This window comes from Castor canadensis, chromosome 2 (assembly GCF_047511655.1).
Source record: "Castor canadensis chromosome 2, mCasCan1.hap1v2, whole genome shotgun sequence".
Classification (NCBI taxonomy): Eukaryota; Metazoa; Chordata; class Mammalia; order Rodentia; family Castoridae; genus Castor; species Castor canadensis.
This window is the reverse complement of record NC_133387.1, coordinates 50,480,126-50,496,724: the sequence shown is the minus strand read 5'-3', so window position 1 is coordinate 50,496,724 and position 16,599 is coordinate 50,480,126. Positions and strand designations below refer to the sequence as shown.

Below are 16,599 nucleotides of genomic sequence, written 5' to 3'. Positions count from 1 at the left end.
ATTTTACCTAATTTTATCCTTGTTTATGTACTTCTTTTCTCTATCAGCCAGGAAGTTCTGTAAGAGTATGAATGGTGTCAGTGAATTCTCCAAAGTGCTTTATGCGTGAAAGATGAGTGACTAAACCATTTGGTAGGCAATTGAAAATGAAAGACTGGTACTTAGGAAAGAAGCAAAGGTTTAGACTATCTAAGAATATATTTAATCATCTAACTGGAAAGAATTACTATTAAGGGTAGAAGAATAGACAAAATCTTCTTGAGAATTTAGAGAAAGATGATCATCTTACAACAATGAATTGCATCTTAAAAACCACCCTTTCAAGAAAGGACAGGAAGAGAAGTGAAAATGCAATTCAAAAAGTAGTTAGCAAAAAATAAAAATGAATTTTGCAAGCTTTAAAGTTTTGCAGAACATTCTTATCTAATTACTTAATAGAATCATTTGAGAAATTATGAAGTAGGCAGAAGTAATTTCATTGCACAGATAAGAAAAATGAAGCTTGATCCAGTTAAGTAACTTGCCCAGCATCTCATGGTTACTAGTCTAGAATCTGTTTTTATAAATCTTAGTATTTTCCATGCTTTGGTACATGCTTGAATTAAAGAATGGAGGCCAGTATTTCAGTAAGTGCAATGATAACAAAATTATCTTGCATTTGTACTGACCTTCATTATAGTTCTATCGTGCCCTTTCAACTGTAATTTGCTCTTAGAATGATGGGGCGGTAAAAAGTATTCAATGCTGCTATGTAAGGCAACAGATTAAAAACTCAGAAAAGTTGAAAATCAGAGAATGTGGCCCATTTACCTTTAAAGTGGCTGTAAAAGGATGGATAGTAGCTAGAAGAAAAAATAGATTCAAATTAAGGTTGAAGGAGGGTAGAAAGAACCATGCATATGTGAAGGTAAGATCAAAGAAACCCTGATAAAGGAAAATGAATTTAATGAGGGAAAGGGAGAATTTTTATATGAACACCCTATGATGTAGGAGAGAAATGGGAAGAAACTGATCATTAGTGGTGAAGAGGGACATTTCTGTTTTCAATTTTCTTTGAAAGTAGAGGGTAAGAGAGTATAGGGGTTATGAAAGTAGACAAAGAAATTAGTGGAAGTTTAAGTACTTAGGAATAGAAAGGCTTGAACGGCTTGCAGGGGAGGATCGAAAGTCTGAGAATAAATGAAACAAAGAGGACAATCAGCTAAGCTATAGTGAAGACCCAAATGAAATCAGATAGAATAATCTGAAGGGAGTCATACTATCATAGTTCTCTAATACTCTCCAACAATGATATGAAGTCTAAAAGTGTATCAGAGAAAGACACTGAATTGATCAAAACAGAGGTCTGGCATAGGAGCATAGAAAAGATAAAGGGGTGAGAGAACAAGGGATAATGATACATGTACTGAATGACTGATATGTTTTCCATGTGGAAGTCAAAGCCAATTTAAATAGTTTGGGAACATGGTGATTCTAGAGAATAAAGAATAGTTTTTAGGTGCAAGGTCACTGACTTGAAATTTTAAAAGCTTTGAGCAATCCTGGAATTGATATGATTAAATGGTCCTCAAAAAGTGATCCAAAACCACAGGAGGATTCCTGAAACTTTTGCAGGGTGTTCTTTAAGTCAATCATAGTTTCATAGATATTATTCTAAAATATTATTTTCCCTTTCATTCTCATTTTCTCGTAAGTATAGTGTGGAGTTTTCTAGAAGCTATGTGAAATGTTTTGCAACAGATTGAAGGCAGAAGCAAATATGAGATTCCAGCTTTTTTTTTTTTTTTTTTTTTTTTTTTTTGTGGTACTAAGACTTAAACTCAGGGCCTTCACCTTGAGCCACTCTAGCCCAATTTTTGGTGAAGAGTTTTTTCAAGACAGGGTCTCTCAAACTATTTGCTTAGGCTGGCTTCGAACTGTGATCCTCCTGATCTCTGCCTCCTGAGTATCTAGGATTATAGGTGTGAAAAAACTGCTAAGCTACTATATACTATGTTGTTATTTTTAAATAAATTGATAAATATCTAAATATTTTTCTACTTTTATTTCTAATATGGTAGATAACACTGGATTAATTCAACATAAACAAAAACTCTTCATCTTACAACATTTAAGAGAAAAAGGGGTCCTGAGACCAAAAAGTTTGAGAACTGCTAATCTAATCAAAGCCTTCATTTTGAAGATGAGAAGATCAAGAGTGGTGAAACCTATTGTCTAACCTTATAAAGATAGGACCAAACCCCAGTCTCTGAAGTGGTAGCACAGGGCCCCTCCATCTTTTTATTAATTTGTGAATAAGAAATTAATAAATGAAGTAATTAAAAATTTTAACAAATAGTAAAACCATTGTTTATTAAATTCAGAGCAATAAAATGATACATCTGATTAAAAGTATTGCAAGATGACCCATATTACTAGTAGTATATTAAACTTGATCATTACTTCTATCTAACAGAAAATTTATCAAAAGATAACTCTCTTGTTGTACTCTATTAACAAGAAGTTGTAATAAAAAATACTATACATTAGGCTTGGCAAAGTAGCTGAAGTAATCCCATCTACTCCCTCCTGTGGAGATCAGGAAGATGGGCTATAGCATTCAGTTATCCACTTCCATGACTAAGAAATCAGCTTATCTAGGAAGCATTATTATTATTAGATAAGAAGAATAAGAGAGCAAGAGTCACATTGGGCTATAGTAGAAAGAACACTCCCTAACTCTGTTCCAATCCTCATGTCTAATAAAATGAAGGTTAGGATTCTAATGAAGGCATTGGGAGCCTTCTTTTTTTTTGGCGGGGGGGGGCGACATTATGGTTTGAACTCAGGGCTTTGTGCTTCCTAGGCAGGCCTTCTACAACCTGAGCCATGTCTTCATCCCTTTTTGCTATGGTTACTTTGGAGATAGGGGCTCACATTTTGCCCAAGCAGTCCTGGATCACGATCCTCCTATTTTACAATTCCCACCTTAGCTGAGATGACAGATATATGCCACTATGAGCAGCTTTTTTCAATTGAGATGGGGGTCTCACAAATTTTTTGCCTGGGCTGGCCTGGAACTGTTATCCTCTAGATCTTAGTCTCTTAAGTAGCTAGGGTTACAGTGTGAGCCACTAGCACCCAGCTTTTTGGAGGCTTCTTGATACCCGCAGTTTCCAAAGAACTAAAAAGATACCTTTCAAACATGATGCAAGGTGAAATCCAAACCAGTCAATACATGCATATTTCAGAGGAAGGATAAAGTGCCATAAAACAAACCCAATATAAAACAACAGAAACTGCCACAGTGAATATGGGACTTCATTCTTGCTAGTCATTATCTATCCTGCTTTATGACTTGGCAATGGCTAAGAATACTGAAGTACTTTTGTTGTGGGGCCAATCTTACAATTCTGAGCAGTAATAAAATCAAAATAGAAAGTTCAGAAGATATACACTATATAAAGTATCGGGAGTGAGGTTTTTGATACTAATATTTGTAACTACAAATTTATTCTTTCTAAAAAGAAAAGAATAAGCAATCTATTTACCAGCATGCATAATGAATGGGCGCCCAGTGGTCACTATCTAATTGGTTGACTGAAAATCTCTCATTGAGAAGACGGCTTAGTAATTCTGAGTCTCCTTCACAGGCACTTCGATGAAGAGGAAAATCATCCACCCACTGTCGTTCTCTAATCATTAAAAAGAAAAATTAAAAAAATACAAACAACACTGTTGAAATCTAAATGGTTTCAAAACAAATTTGATACATCTATGAAAACTACATATCATTGAGCAGCTGTAAGCTAACTAGTGATAGATTGTATCCTTACTGAACAATTTTAAACAACATTTTGATTAGATTGCATACTTACTGCACAAATAATTTTAAACAACATTTTAACATTAAAGTTTTTAAAGAACAATATGGAGTAAAACCAAACAATACTTGTCTTCTGTGACACTGCTCATGCTTCTCTGCCATTTTTCCTGCTTGGGAATTTGTATTTTTGAGTAGTCTGGAGCTCCTAGACCAAAGTATGGATTTATCACCACTTTATCTACCTAGGAAGGGAAAACAAAACAGAAACAAAAACCCCTTAAGAGCTTTAGATAGTTGATTTTTATATATGTAAATACAGCATGGATGTCATCTTAATGTTTATAATTAACAATACATGTATTTATCTCAGGGAAAAAAGTTACACTTAAGATGAAATGACTTTTGAAACCAGAGCCAAAATTCAACTCTTACCCGATTTGTATACTGAAGATCTGATCCAAACAAAGGATTGTAAATACAGGTATCTGCTCTCTCTAGGGCTAACATTTTACTCTTTATTTCTAGTGCACTATAGCCCATATGTAGTGAGTTTTCTGTCTGACCTGATTCAGTAGCATATGCAGGGTTTATCACATTAGTTTTTATCCGCTCAAGGGGAGAAGGTCGAAATAAAGCTGGAATAAAGTGAGATTGTGCATGACGTTCATCTAACCACCTGGCAAAAAGGAAAGAGGTAGAAGTATCTGTTCAAAAGTGGAGATGAAAAAGGCAGACTACTAGCTCACTCTGATATGTCATACTTTCTCATGTTACATTTAATTTTAATATTTTTAATTAGTATTAAGTACTTTATTAATCCAAGTTTTCTCAATGAACCTAGCTAACGTACTTTTAAATTTAAAGCACTGATATGTGACATTATTACTATTGTTACAAAAAGACAAGAGGTTAAATGATTTGTTCACTGATAAACACAACTACTAAATCTAGTTTATAACAAAAGAATCTCAATTCTTAAGCCAGGGTGGTGCTGGTTACTTTTTTTTTTTTTTTCTTTTTGGCAGAACTGGAGTTTGAATTCAGGGCCTCATGCTTGCTAGGCAGGCATTCTACCACTCTGCCAGCCCAACACTGGTTACTTCTGAAGGAAAAATTAACATGTTTTAAGTATATCACAGAGACTTGTCTGGGGCAGGCATTTCATTTTTTATACTGTAATTGAAGAACTTCATATTTCTTAATACAATGTTATTTTCATTACTTTATTCCAAAAGTATCCATATTAACAATGAACATGTATTTGATTAATTAAAAAAAATTTAATGGCATTTCTTACTTATCCAAGGCTATTAACATCCTTGCTGTAAGTGTTGCAAAGTGAGTACTGGATTCACTACAGACTCTCATAATGTCTTGTAAGCAATAAAAAAGTGGGCATCCTGGTGTATATGTATATTTAGTATTATCTGAAAAAGAAAAATGAAGAATTATGTCATCATATAGAGTTTTTTTTTTTAATCTTGCTAAATATAAGAAAGTGTTCTTGGTGTGGAATCAGAAAGCCTTGACTAAGTGATGGCTACCTCTGTAAATGTGTCCCCTTAGGAGAATGCAGCATTTACAACCTTTGGTGGACTTCAGAAATCACTCTTCTTCCTCAACAATGTTCTAAAACTTCTTAGTAAGATTTTCAGCACCATTTATATATATATATATATATATCTGTAATGCCAGAGCTGGATAATAAGATATATGTAAGTACTGTAAAGCAGTAGCTGATGGCCTGTCTATGGTGGCCATTTAACATTTCATCACAATTATTACTACCTTATGTAAGGCCAGGAATCCATAGCTTTCAGTGATGTTACATCTAATACCACAATTAATTTTTCCTGTACTATGAACCAAGTGAGGATAGGTAACAATTATTTTACAAATAAAGAGCTAAAGCTTAAAGAGGATTTTGGCCAAAGTCATAAAATTACCTACAAGGGAATGTGTACTGAAATTCAAAATGATTGTTATTATTCCAGGAAGTCAAAGACTAAAACTGAATTTTCATATTAGATCCTCATTCCTTAAATATTGTCAACAATATTATTGGGCCAAGTATTTTAGTGCTATTATTGACATTTTCTTGTCACCAGTACAAGACAGACTCTAACATAAGTGGTTAATTTTCTAAAATACTTAAACACCTATTTCTATTATAGTCTATCTATATCACATCCTTTGAAAAACTCATTATAACCTGAATACTTTTAATTTCAATTATTCCTTCCATCCTCATTTCTCCATTCTACTTTTTAAAACCAAAACAAAAGCATTACTGTTAAGCCAAGAAGCCTATATACTACTTTGAAATCAAAACTTTTTAAATTTTTTTGCAGTATGGGGATTTGAACTCAGGGCCTCACACTTGCTAGGTAAGAACTGTATCACTTGCGCCACTACACCAACCCAAAACATTTTTGATAGATAACAAATTTTCTTTTTTCTATTAATATAAAAGCATGTATTTTCACAACAGTACTATAGTAGAAAGTGTAAATGCAAATCCCTAAGATCTTCAATGGACTTTTAATTAGTATCTAAAGTAGATAAAAAATTTATAAGATAAATTTAGACTTAACCTTTGACAACTGATGGAACAATAAATAATGCTGCTTCTCTGCCCATCTTCTCTCCATCCAGAGGAAATTTCTTCATTAGTACCACTCGTCTTCCTACTCATTAAAAAAAAAAAAAGGTCAGCAAAGATAAAAATAGTAAAATTTTGTTTGTTTTGTTTTATTGAGATAGGATATGCTGTGGAGTCCTGGCCTAGAATTTTCCATTTAGACCTGACTAGCCTATAATTCCCAAATCCCCTGTCTCAGCCTCCCAAGTGCTGGGATTATAGGAATGTGCCACCTTATTCATGTAAAAATAATAGATTTTTAAATCTTATACTCTAAAATCCCTCATCCTCTAGATACCTTAAACATGATATTGAGCAACCCTTCCAGTCTCCTCACCACAAGAAAGAGAATAGCTAACTAGCATGTTGGATGCCATCTGTGGACAGGAAATGTAAAAGTAAAGATTTTAAACAGTTTTATGTATTCACAAAATACTGAGTAAATATTTGTGAAAATTAAGACCTATTATAGCTCCCAAAATTAATTTACAAAGTGGACACTTGCAAAAAATACAAGTGTTAGATACAATAACATTCTAATAACCTTTAGAGACATTATGTCTTCTATCTAGCTGGAGGTTCTATCTCTACTCGATCTTCCTTGGTTTGCTGCTTCCCCAAATTTAGTTATAATCAACTGTCTAATTGTCAACTCAGAAATTACATGTGAAACTATGAGATCTATAGTGGGGAAAAAGCACTGACTATAAGGTGGAATACGAGGGTTCCAGCCCTAATTCCTCTATTAACGGCAATATGTGAATAGCAGGTAACAACCCATGTCTGCATTGCCATTCACAGATGGAAAATGACTATATAAAGTAAGTGTGCTGGTGCTTTGCAACTACATATGGCACTGTACTAAATGTAAAGCATACCTATTGCTACTGCCATCATTTGTGATTTTCATGTGGTTCTTATAATAAGAAACTATAAAAATACCTCAGGGGCTAGCATGTAGCTCATGTGATTACAGTGCATGAAACCCGGAGTTTGCTCCCCAGCACCAAACAAATGAACAAAAACCAACACCAAAACCAAAAACCTTATACATTTAGGAAAACTCAGTGGAATAGGAAGACACTGAGGATATGGTATGGCTTATTAATATAATCTATTATTTAAGACTTTTCTATTTTAATTTCTCTTATTAAAAACCTACCTGAAACTGGACACACCTGCAATCTCAGCACTCTAGAGACTGAGGTAGAAGGATTTTAAGTTCAAGTCAGCCTTGGCTATATAGTGAGACCCTGCCTCAAAACAAACAAACCAAAACCAAACAAACAAACCAAAACCAAACAAACAAAAGCTATCTGAAAACATATTAATATATTCTACTGTCAAAGTGTAAAAGGCAGGGCTGGGCACGTGGCTGAAGCAGTTGCGCACCTACCTACCAAGTGTAAGGCCCTGAGTTCAAACCACAGTTACTACTTACACAAAACTATGACTTGTCTATCTCAGCTCAAATATGTGATTAGGCCAAGCAGATTTCTGTTTTAGGGATTCAGTTTTAGGATAAGTCCTGATAACTATAATAATCTAGCCATAGTAGAATAAATCTGAGGAAAATTTAAAAGAGAAATCCAAGATGGATGTAGAAAAGACTGACAAATTTGTCAGTCTTTACCCAAATGGACAGTTGTCTTCCCCTTGCCCCAACTTTATGCTAAAATTGGTTTCTAGATCATTTTATCAAAAAGTGCGTATGATGTCAGGTGTAGTACCACCTATAATTCCAGCTACTCAGAAGGTAGAGGCAGGAAGATCATAAGTTTGAAGTCAGTCCAGGCAAAGTTAGCTAGACCCTATATCAAAAAACAAAATACAAGCGAAAAGGATGGGGGCTTGGCTCAAGTAGCAGGCCCTGGGTTCAATGTGCAGTAATGTAAAAAAAAAAAAAAAAAAAAGTAAATCTGATAATAATTAGGGAAAACAGATTCTCCTTGTGAAATTCAGAATGTACTTCAAAGATCTGTAAATTTATGCAGGAACTTCTTATAATGTTGAGATATAATGCTTACAGTACCAACTCACAAAAACCCTTAAGGCCCTACTGTGGAAATGACGTACTGAGGAGGTATAATGTAGTGAATGGTACCTCCAGAAGTTATGAAATACAGACTTACAGTTCAGCTATGTTATGTCTAGAGAACAAATATCCAAAAAAACTAACACATAAAATCACAAGATATGACTGTATCTCTGTAACCATTGAGTGCTGAAACAGATTTATCAGACTAGGCACAGAAGTACTCTTTGCCTCACAACTGTTTACAACTGCTGATTGAAGTAAGCATTACCTTTTTAAAATTATAATGTTTGACTTGGACATAGTTTAAAATTCTCTGTAACTTTTGACTACTGTCTGCTCCTTATGAGGCTATAGCCTGAGAAAATGGATCATTAATTTTTAAGCACTTTCACAGGGTATATATTATTTAGTATTTTAAGTGTTGCTTCAATCTTTTAGGCTAATTATTTCTACAACTCAGTTTGGTTCTTTGAAAAGGATCTTCTTCCTATGACTAAATGAGAGGAAAATCTTTGCTACCTGGCTACTTAGAAGGATTTTTCCTAATTCATGAATATTAGCTTTTACTTAGTTATATAGAAATGTTTCTAGCTCTGTCTTGGAAAAATAATAATAAATAAAAGATACTTACGTAGAAAACTGTACTTCAAGCAAAAGTCATTTGTATTCCCTGTCTTTCCATTAAACATATCATTAACACTATGATTTCTTTGAATGCTTTTCAGGTTTTAAAAATATATATATACAGTTGATATTTGGGAGGAGGAAGGGGACTAGTAGGGGGGCAGTCAAGAAAGGGTAATGGTGGTGGTAAATGTGTATATATACGTAATATACGTGTATGAAAATATCACAATGAAACCATTTTGTACAATATATACTAATTAAAGAATGAGAAGAAATACAGTCAAGTTACTTCTTAAAGAAGGTTGGCTATAGCTTGAAAAACTGAGTCTTTTCCATTTCAAAAATGGAAAGTAACATAAAAGGAAATCATCTTAACATATTTTGAAAAATATTTTCCTTCACAAGTATTTAAAGCAAATTGTTGAAAAGACAGAAGTAAAGAAGAGAAAACAAGTTTCCTACCTCTGATACCCTGGTTTGCAGGAGAAATTGGTTTGGTAGTTTCTACTACATAATCCAATATGCCTTGTGTTATTTCACTGTTGCCTTGAAGTTTAGTTTCCAACAAAACTTTCTTTCTCTTTTTTTTCTGTCCTTCAATGGGAACTTCATGCAACAAAATCTTAGATGTGGAAAATAGTATTAAGAGAAAGTTAGTGCAGCCAGGAATGAGAAATGGTAAGCAAGAGCACTGTTGAAGTACCACCCTTGTGAGAACCCCTGCAATACCCATTAACAGGTTTCAGATAACCTTAAAAAAAAACAACTGAAAGAAAATGCTAGAGAAATTAGCATTGAAAGTATTTAGATTAAAAGTATTCAACAGTGCTAGAAATCTGTCTCAATTATATGTTTACTAGTATATGTACGTAATACAAGACTAAAAATTAAGGCAAAAAGATAATTTTAAATGATAATTTTTAAACAAAAAAGTTAAACATAATTTGAAAATAACCAAGCTCAATCTCTGTATTAAAATTTTTAGTGAGCCGAGTTTTGAATATTTTTAAATTTTCAAGCCATTCTATAAATTGTACAAACATCTAAGTACATAAACTGTAAGAAAAAGGCAAATAAGAAACTTTTAGTTTCTAATAACCTACATATGTAAATGAATAGCAAATGGGCAAAAGGCATGCAGCAGAAAAAAGCGATAAAAGATCTAGGATAACTAGCTTGTCAATTTATTAATTTACAGCATATGGTAAGGCTTTATCTGAAATGGTAGTACAGAGTGACATTCACTGGCAGAAATCAAATATTAGCAAATTTTCTCACTTCATAGGACTTAGCTCTGTATTCTCGAGAGTTGAGACTGGCAGCATTCTTTGGACGAATAACAGCAACATAAGCATCTTCTATGTTTTCTGGGTTTCCCATTGCTTTATAAGACAAACAAATATTTCCTTGGAAAATTAAATGGCACAATCGGTGGCAAGGTAAAAAAAAATACAGTATTATATCCCAATCTACAACTATTATTTCCACATAATCACTTTGAAAAACCAGCCAGAGATGACTTTGACTGGATTTATATTACTGAACTATTCAAAACCTTAGCTTCTAAATTGAGATTTTTTTTCCCCTGTATTCTGTTTATTCCTTTTCCATTAAAGGTAAAAAACATTTTAAAATGGGAATGCGTATTTTCATAGCTGTCTTTACTGCAGGGTAAGAATCTGTTTTTGGAGCTTAAAAAGTAATATTATTATAAAATATCTTGTAAATAGTGACTTGAAATAGTGATTCAGAATAATGCATACTTATTTTTCACATATTACATAAGTGAATGTTACAATGCTATTTGGAAGTTAGAAGTAGCTAGCTGCTTTATATCCATGGATATTTACTTCCAAATCTTTAGATATTAGGCATTTTTATTGGCTAATGTAGAGTTTTTCATTTTCTTTGGAGGTGCCTACTGTAGAACCAAAACCCATTTGGTCAGTTGATAAGAACTTTCTGACGATGATTTAAGAATCTTTTCCATCTCCCTTATCAATTCTCTAGATAATCCAAACTTTATCTTCCAAATATACTCACTTTGTGTGTCTATGTAAATAGACACACAAATTTATGTCCCTATACTAATTTCAAGTCTCCATGTTTTAACCACACTCTTGCTTGTTCAATGATCCCTTTGGTAAATGCTATTACAAACTTTTTCATGGCTAGTCTAAAAAGCACCTGTCTGAGTATCTTTTATTTACCTTTCTTGTTTTTAAAGGGTCTCCTCAGTGATACACCAGTAATTTCTAAAAGAATATCACAGAATTTCTTTCCTAGCCATGTTGACATGAACTTTCATCAGTTTTTTTACACCCCATAAGACATTTAAACGGGCCATTCATACTTAATGAGTTCCTTATTGCTCCAACTCTCAGAAGAGGAAAAAAAGACCATTTTCAAGAAAGGGTTTTGAATGTTATTTGAGAAGATAGAGTAATTTATTCAGTTTTCTCAACTGCAATTGATAATGTCACTTTAGAATCCTTAATTCACTTTCCTAAATAATTCAAAAATGGCTTATTGGAAAATTTCAAGAAAATCGAATTCATTTAAAACCCAGTAACTTCTGGTATCATTAAAAAATGTTTAGCTTAAGACCATAACTATTAAAATTACTGTATATCTTTTGTTTTAAATAAAATAATTTAAATAATTTTACAATCTGTTTTAAACTCTAAAAATTTTCATTGATTTAAGTCCATAGAAATTTTGTTTCACTTGATGAAACTACAGTGAAACGTCAGGACCCCTGCATTTAACTTTGTTTCAAGTTTGTGAACATCATTCATTCCCATTCTATGTTTTTGTTCTTTTTTTTTTTTTTCAGTTCAGTTTTTTCATAAAACCATTCATAAGACCCACACCATACACGAAGGCTTCTGAAATCATGTGAACAGGAGGGCTTTTCCATCTCAGGATTCAGCAATTACTTTTCACCTCACATTAACAATGACTTAAACATGGTGAAACTACAAATTATGAGATATAGGGATGCCTCCTTAAAGACTGCAAGCTCTCTAGAAAAGACATTGTATTGTGCAAACACTGAATAATACACATGGCACGATTACAGGAGCAGTGTTTTCTGTACAGCATCTAAAAAGAGAAATTTAGTACTTCTTAGTTTTCCAAACATAATTTAAAGCAAATCAATTCCTATCTTGACCAACTCATGCAAAAAAAACATCTATTAGCAAAGTGCTTTACTTGTTAATGCTCATCACTTACGGTATTTTTTTTTTTTTCTTAAAAATCATGTCATGTTAAAACATCCCCAAAAGACTCTTAAATTTGATTTTCGATAGTCAGACATACTTGACTATTTGAAATATACATTCTTTCAGCGACACGAAAGAATGAAATAAAGGTTTATGGAAGAAAAATAGTAAAAACTAGTACACGAAGGCTGCTAAGGCAGAAACACACAAAAATGATTTGGGTGAGTGCAACTTGAGCTAAGAACAGTAAAAATGTATCTAGAGGTTGAAATGTTTAGATGGGTTTTGCCTGACTGGAGATGCTCAAGCCTAAGTGTCAATATCCTAAGTAGAAGGGACACGGCGGGGGAAGCAGCTCTGACCACTGGGCGTGGTACCCGTCGGGGACAGGTGGAAATCCGCAGAGCGTTCTGGGTTGTCATGTAGTGCCCACGGGCACTTTACTATGTTGGATGGTCCCCTGGAGTGGAAAGGAATGGAGGTAATACTCTGAATTAGGCTAGCAAGATAAAAGACTTCTGAGCAATCTAAAAAACAAAACAAAAAGCCACGCATGTAGAAAACGGATCCGCTTCCTTCGCCGCCGCCCCCCATCAACATGCACGCCGGGGAAACGGCAAGTTTCCTGGCTCACAGGTGACTTGGGTCTCTCGGTAGCTACGTCTAGAACGAGCAGACATGCGACGGTTCGGTCCCCACCTCCGTCTTCTCTCACCCGAGTCGGGATCTCGCTTCTCCTCGGTGCCGCCGAGAAGACCGAGCGGTCGCACCCAGGCGGGCGCGCGGGCGGCCGGCTTTCTCTTGGGCTGCTACATTAACTCACGGAGTGGGACAGTCACCTGGGGACGAGAGCCGTCACCGTGTTCCCATTCCTCCTGCCTTGCTCGCAGGCACAGCGGCCCGACCCAACTTCCTGTGGCGGAAAGACCCTCGGCCACTGCAGCCGCCGGGCGTGTGCCGCCGTGCTCTCAGCCCCGCGCCTGGAGAGCGCGGGTTTCTCTGCAGTCGGAGAAACTCTCGCGCACCAGCTCTTTATTACTGTCCTTTCCTTTCCTCCTGCCTCAGCACTAGCTACCCTCCACCCTCTCCAGAAACTAGGAGAACCCGAGTCTTTCCAAAGGCCTCAGCTTTCCATCCTGCCGTTACCGGGGCGAGGAAATTGCTTCCGGGTTCACAGCCTTTGCAGCCTCGCAATTGACGGCGCAAGAACTTCCGGGTCGGCAGCTGAGGTGCCGCTGTTCCTGCTGTTATTTGCTGGGGCTTCAGGCTCTGTGGGGTTGTGACGGGCGGCGGGAGAGTCGGCTAAGGAACCCCAGGCAGGGGAGGGGAGGAGGGCGGCAGGGGCTGCGCGCGCGCAAAGCTGGAGTATGAGCTGGACTTGACCGCGAGGCGGAGGCAAGAGCCACCGCCCCCTCTTCCCCTCCCCCGAGAGGCGGCGGCGGCGGCCGGAGAAGGATGGGGGGCGCCGGTTCTGTCTGAGCTTCGGCGTGGTGTCTTCGGCTCGCGCGGGCCCTCTGTGCGCACCCTCGGCTCCAGCGGCGTCCGCCCGCGGGTGCACCTGGGCCGGCGGAGAAGGGGCGCCGTCCTGGTGGGTGGGGCGGGGAGGGTACCCGAGGTCACCGGCTAGGGGCAGGGGTGGCGGCGACGAAGGCAGAACTGCACACCAGCGGGGTCCATCCGACCCTCTCCCTCAGCTGCAGAAGTAACCGTAAGTCTCAGCTTCGCGCTTTTCTGCCCATTTTGGATTCCGAGTCCGGAGCTTCCTAGTTCACGCCCTCTCGAGTCTCCTGCGTGTATGCCGCTCTTCCCTTCTGGAGCACTGTCCCTCGGTCCACCATCCTCTGTCCGCTCCGTGGGGCTTTTCTCCCTACGAATTTGCAAGCCGCCTGGCTTCCGGGGCGCGTCCTATCCTCCCAGTGTGGATGCATCGCCGTGTCTGCCCCTCCGTCCTCAAGGATTTGTACCCTCCCTCTTTTTCTGTCAGCATCCCGAAGCACACAGCGTTGCCTGCCCATCTTTGAGACGTGTGTGCTGCAGACCTCATGAGCTAAGAGTCTTGAGCAGCGGGTGGGTTAAAGTGTTCTTCAGGGCTGGGATAGGTGGGGACAGGTGCAGATGGCTTCAGCGAACCTTTATTTTTTGCTGCTTCTGCCACCAAAACAAAAGAATGGGCATTTCCCTGTACCCTCATGCCTCTCCCTTACTAAGCGTGGGCATGAACTGCTTTCTGTACAGTGCTGTTTGAGTCGAAGGGAATTAGAACTCGAGCTGTAATGAGGCATCTCCCGAGGAAGGTTTGAGAATTAGGCTAAGAATCTCTGTGCTGATGGAATGGCACGTTGAACAATCTTGTATTGAAAGGAAGACCTATTTCCCAAAAGCTTTACTAGTAGATCTGAGAAAATACTGTGACAAGTCATGTTTCAAATAGTGTGTTTTGGGTACCTTTAGGTAATTTTTAGTGTTCTGATTTACAGTTCTTAATTTACATGTGTGACTGTATGAATGTGACATGAAAACCCTTCTTTTGAAAGCTTTTGCAAGGAGTCATAATAGTGGTTTAAAATTTTTTAATATTAAAGTGATTTTTAAAGATGTCAGATTGCATTTTTGTAAGATGTTTCTAATTCTTTTTTTTCTCATTTTTCTTTTATTATTCATATGTGCATACAAGGCTTGGTTCATTTCTCCCCCCTGCCCCCACCCCCTCCCTTACCACCCACTCCACCCCCTCCCGCTCCCCCCCCTCAATACCCAGCAGAAACTATTTTGCCCTTATCTCTAATTTTGTTGTAGAGAGAGTATAAGCAATAATAGGAAGGAACAAGGGGTTTTGCTGGTTGAGATAAGGATAGCTATACAGGGCATTGACTCACATTGATTTCCTGTGAGTGTGTGTTACCTTCTAGGTTAATTCTTTTTGATCTAACCTTTTCTCTAGTACCTGGTCCCCTTTTCCTATTGGCCTCAGTTGCTTTTAAGGTATCTGCTTTAGTTTCTCTGCGTTAAGGGCAACAAATGCTAGCTAGTTTTTTAGGTTTCTAATTCTTAATCTCAGAGAAACTGCTTTTACTAATTTGTATCAACCACCCCCAGATGTTAAACATGTTTGTGGCTATGTTCTTCCTGCTTAGTTTAAAATTTTATTGTAAATATCTTCAATGTGAATTTTCAGATTTTTGACTAGATTTTCTTTTCATTAAAATTTGGTTTGCTTTTTTAAGTTGCTACTACAGAACTTTCCAGAAATTAGAATAAGATATAATTTTTATGTTGTCAGTGGATATTAGCTGTCATGTGCCCTCATGCGTTTACTACTTTTCAAGACACCACAGAAAGGAACTAACTTAAGAATAATATTACTCTGTACATTGTAGGCTCATTTTTTAGTCAGTAAACTGTATAATGTAGTTTGGTAGCATTAGTGATTAAAACATTGTTATTTCGTTAAGAAAGATAGATGTATTTAATGTTTATCCCCCCCCTCCCAAAACCTTCTTTTAACAGTTGATACGCTGTTTAATTTGTAACCTTGCATTTCACAGATTTTAGTTTGATGCAGGATCAGGAAATTAGCTCCAGCTATCTCTCTGGAAATGTACTTTATTTGGCAAAGAAGCCGAGCAGTGGGCAGAGTTGAGTGGATTATGAAGGGTGTGGCTTTTGTTTTCTTTAAAGTTGATCAGCTTCTGAATGATTGATGGACAGTAGCTTGGAGAAATCTTTTTATAAACAATCATTAGTTCCTTTTATCCTTGGTTAGGGTGTGAAAGAAAAGACCACATTTTCTATACCATTTGTTCCATCATCCATAACGCTGAGAATTTTGAGTTTATAATGTGAAAAAGTCCTGAATTCATGCAGACTATCTCAGCAAAGGCTGTAACAGGTACTGCTGAGACATGGGAGGTAAGTTTTGTTAGCTACTCCTGTGGCACTGCCTACTTCTGAGAGAGTTGTCTTTCTTCTTCTATATATGGGTGTGTACTCAAACTTGTGAAAGTGAACCATGTATTTACAACTTATTTGTAGGTAAATGTTCAAGCTGATTTTCATGTCTGTCTGTCTATGCAGAGTAGATGGAAGAAGTATGAGTTAAGTTTATCTGATTCTCAATGAATGGAAGTTAGAAAAGATTCCTTGATGCTTTGGGTAAAATTTTTTCCCCTTTGAGGATGCACATATTTATTTAGGTTAAATTTTAAAATACTTTGTTCAAATATTAAACTTTAGGCTGGTTGTGGTGGATTATTCCTATTAT

General features: G+C 36.8%; 2 protein-coding genes across 17 annotated transcripts in view; one reads left to right on the top strand and one right to left on the bottom strand.

Annotated features, from left to right (window-relative positions):
- Krit1 (KRIT1 ankyrin repeat containing) overlaps nucleotides 1-13,578 on the bottom strand; it is a 64,668-nt gene extending 51,090 nt beyond the window's left edge. For 5 of the 11 annotated variants that reach the window (XM_074064751.1, XM_074064756.1, XM_074064758.1 and 2 more), the window contains exons 1-8: nucleotides 13,054-13,578; nucleotides 10,390-10,493; nucleotides 9,574-9,733; nucleotides 6,400-6,492; nucleotides 5,103-5,232; nucleotides 4,238-4,481; nucleotides 3,932-4,047; nucleotides 3,531-3,674 (exon numbers count right to left, since the gene is read on the bottom strand). In XM_074064751.1, the coding sequence (XP_073920852.1) occupies nucleotides 3,531-3,674; nucleotides 3,932-4,047; nucleotides 4,238-4,481; nucleotides 5,103-5,232; nucleotides 6,400-6,492; nucleotides 9,574-9,733; nucleotides 10,390-10,491 (989 nt within the window). In that variant the 5' untranslated portion in view covers nucleotides 10,492-10,493; nucleotides 13,054-13,578. Of the gene's footprint in view, nucleotides 1-3,530; nucleotides 3,675-3,931; nucleotides 4,048-4,237; nucleotides 4,482-5,102; nucleotides 5,233-6,399; nucleotides 6,493-9,573; nucleotides 9,734-10,389; nucleotides 10,518-13,037 lie in introns of those variants that run through there. The other 6 variants (XM_074064760.1, XM_074064761.1, XM_074064753.1 and 3 more) reach the window with 5 other exon arrangements.
- Ankib1 (ankyrin repeat and IBR domain containing 1) overlaps nucleotides 13,546-16,599 on the top strand; it is a 129,643-nt gene continuing 126,589 nt past the window's right edge. For 2 of the 6 annotated variants that reach the window (XM_074064750.1, XM_074064748.1), the window contains exon 1: nucleotides 13,546-13,567. The gene's annotated coding sequence lies outside the window, so the exon portion shown is untranslated. Of the gene's footprint in view, nucleotides 13,568-13,901; nucleotides 14,047-16,599 lie in introns of those variants that run through there. The other 4 variants (XM_074064749.1, XM_020161174.2, XM_020161176.2 and 1 more) reach the window with 2 other exon arrangements.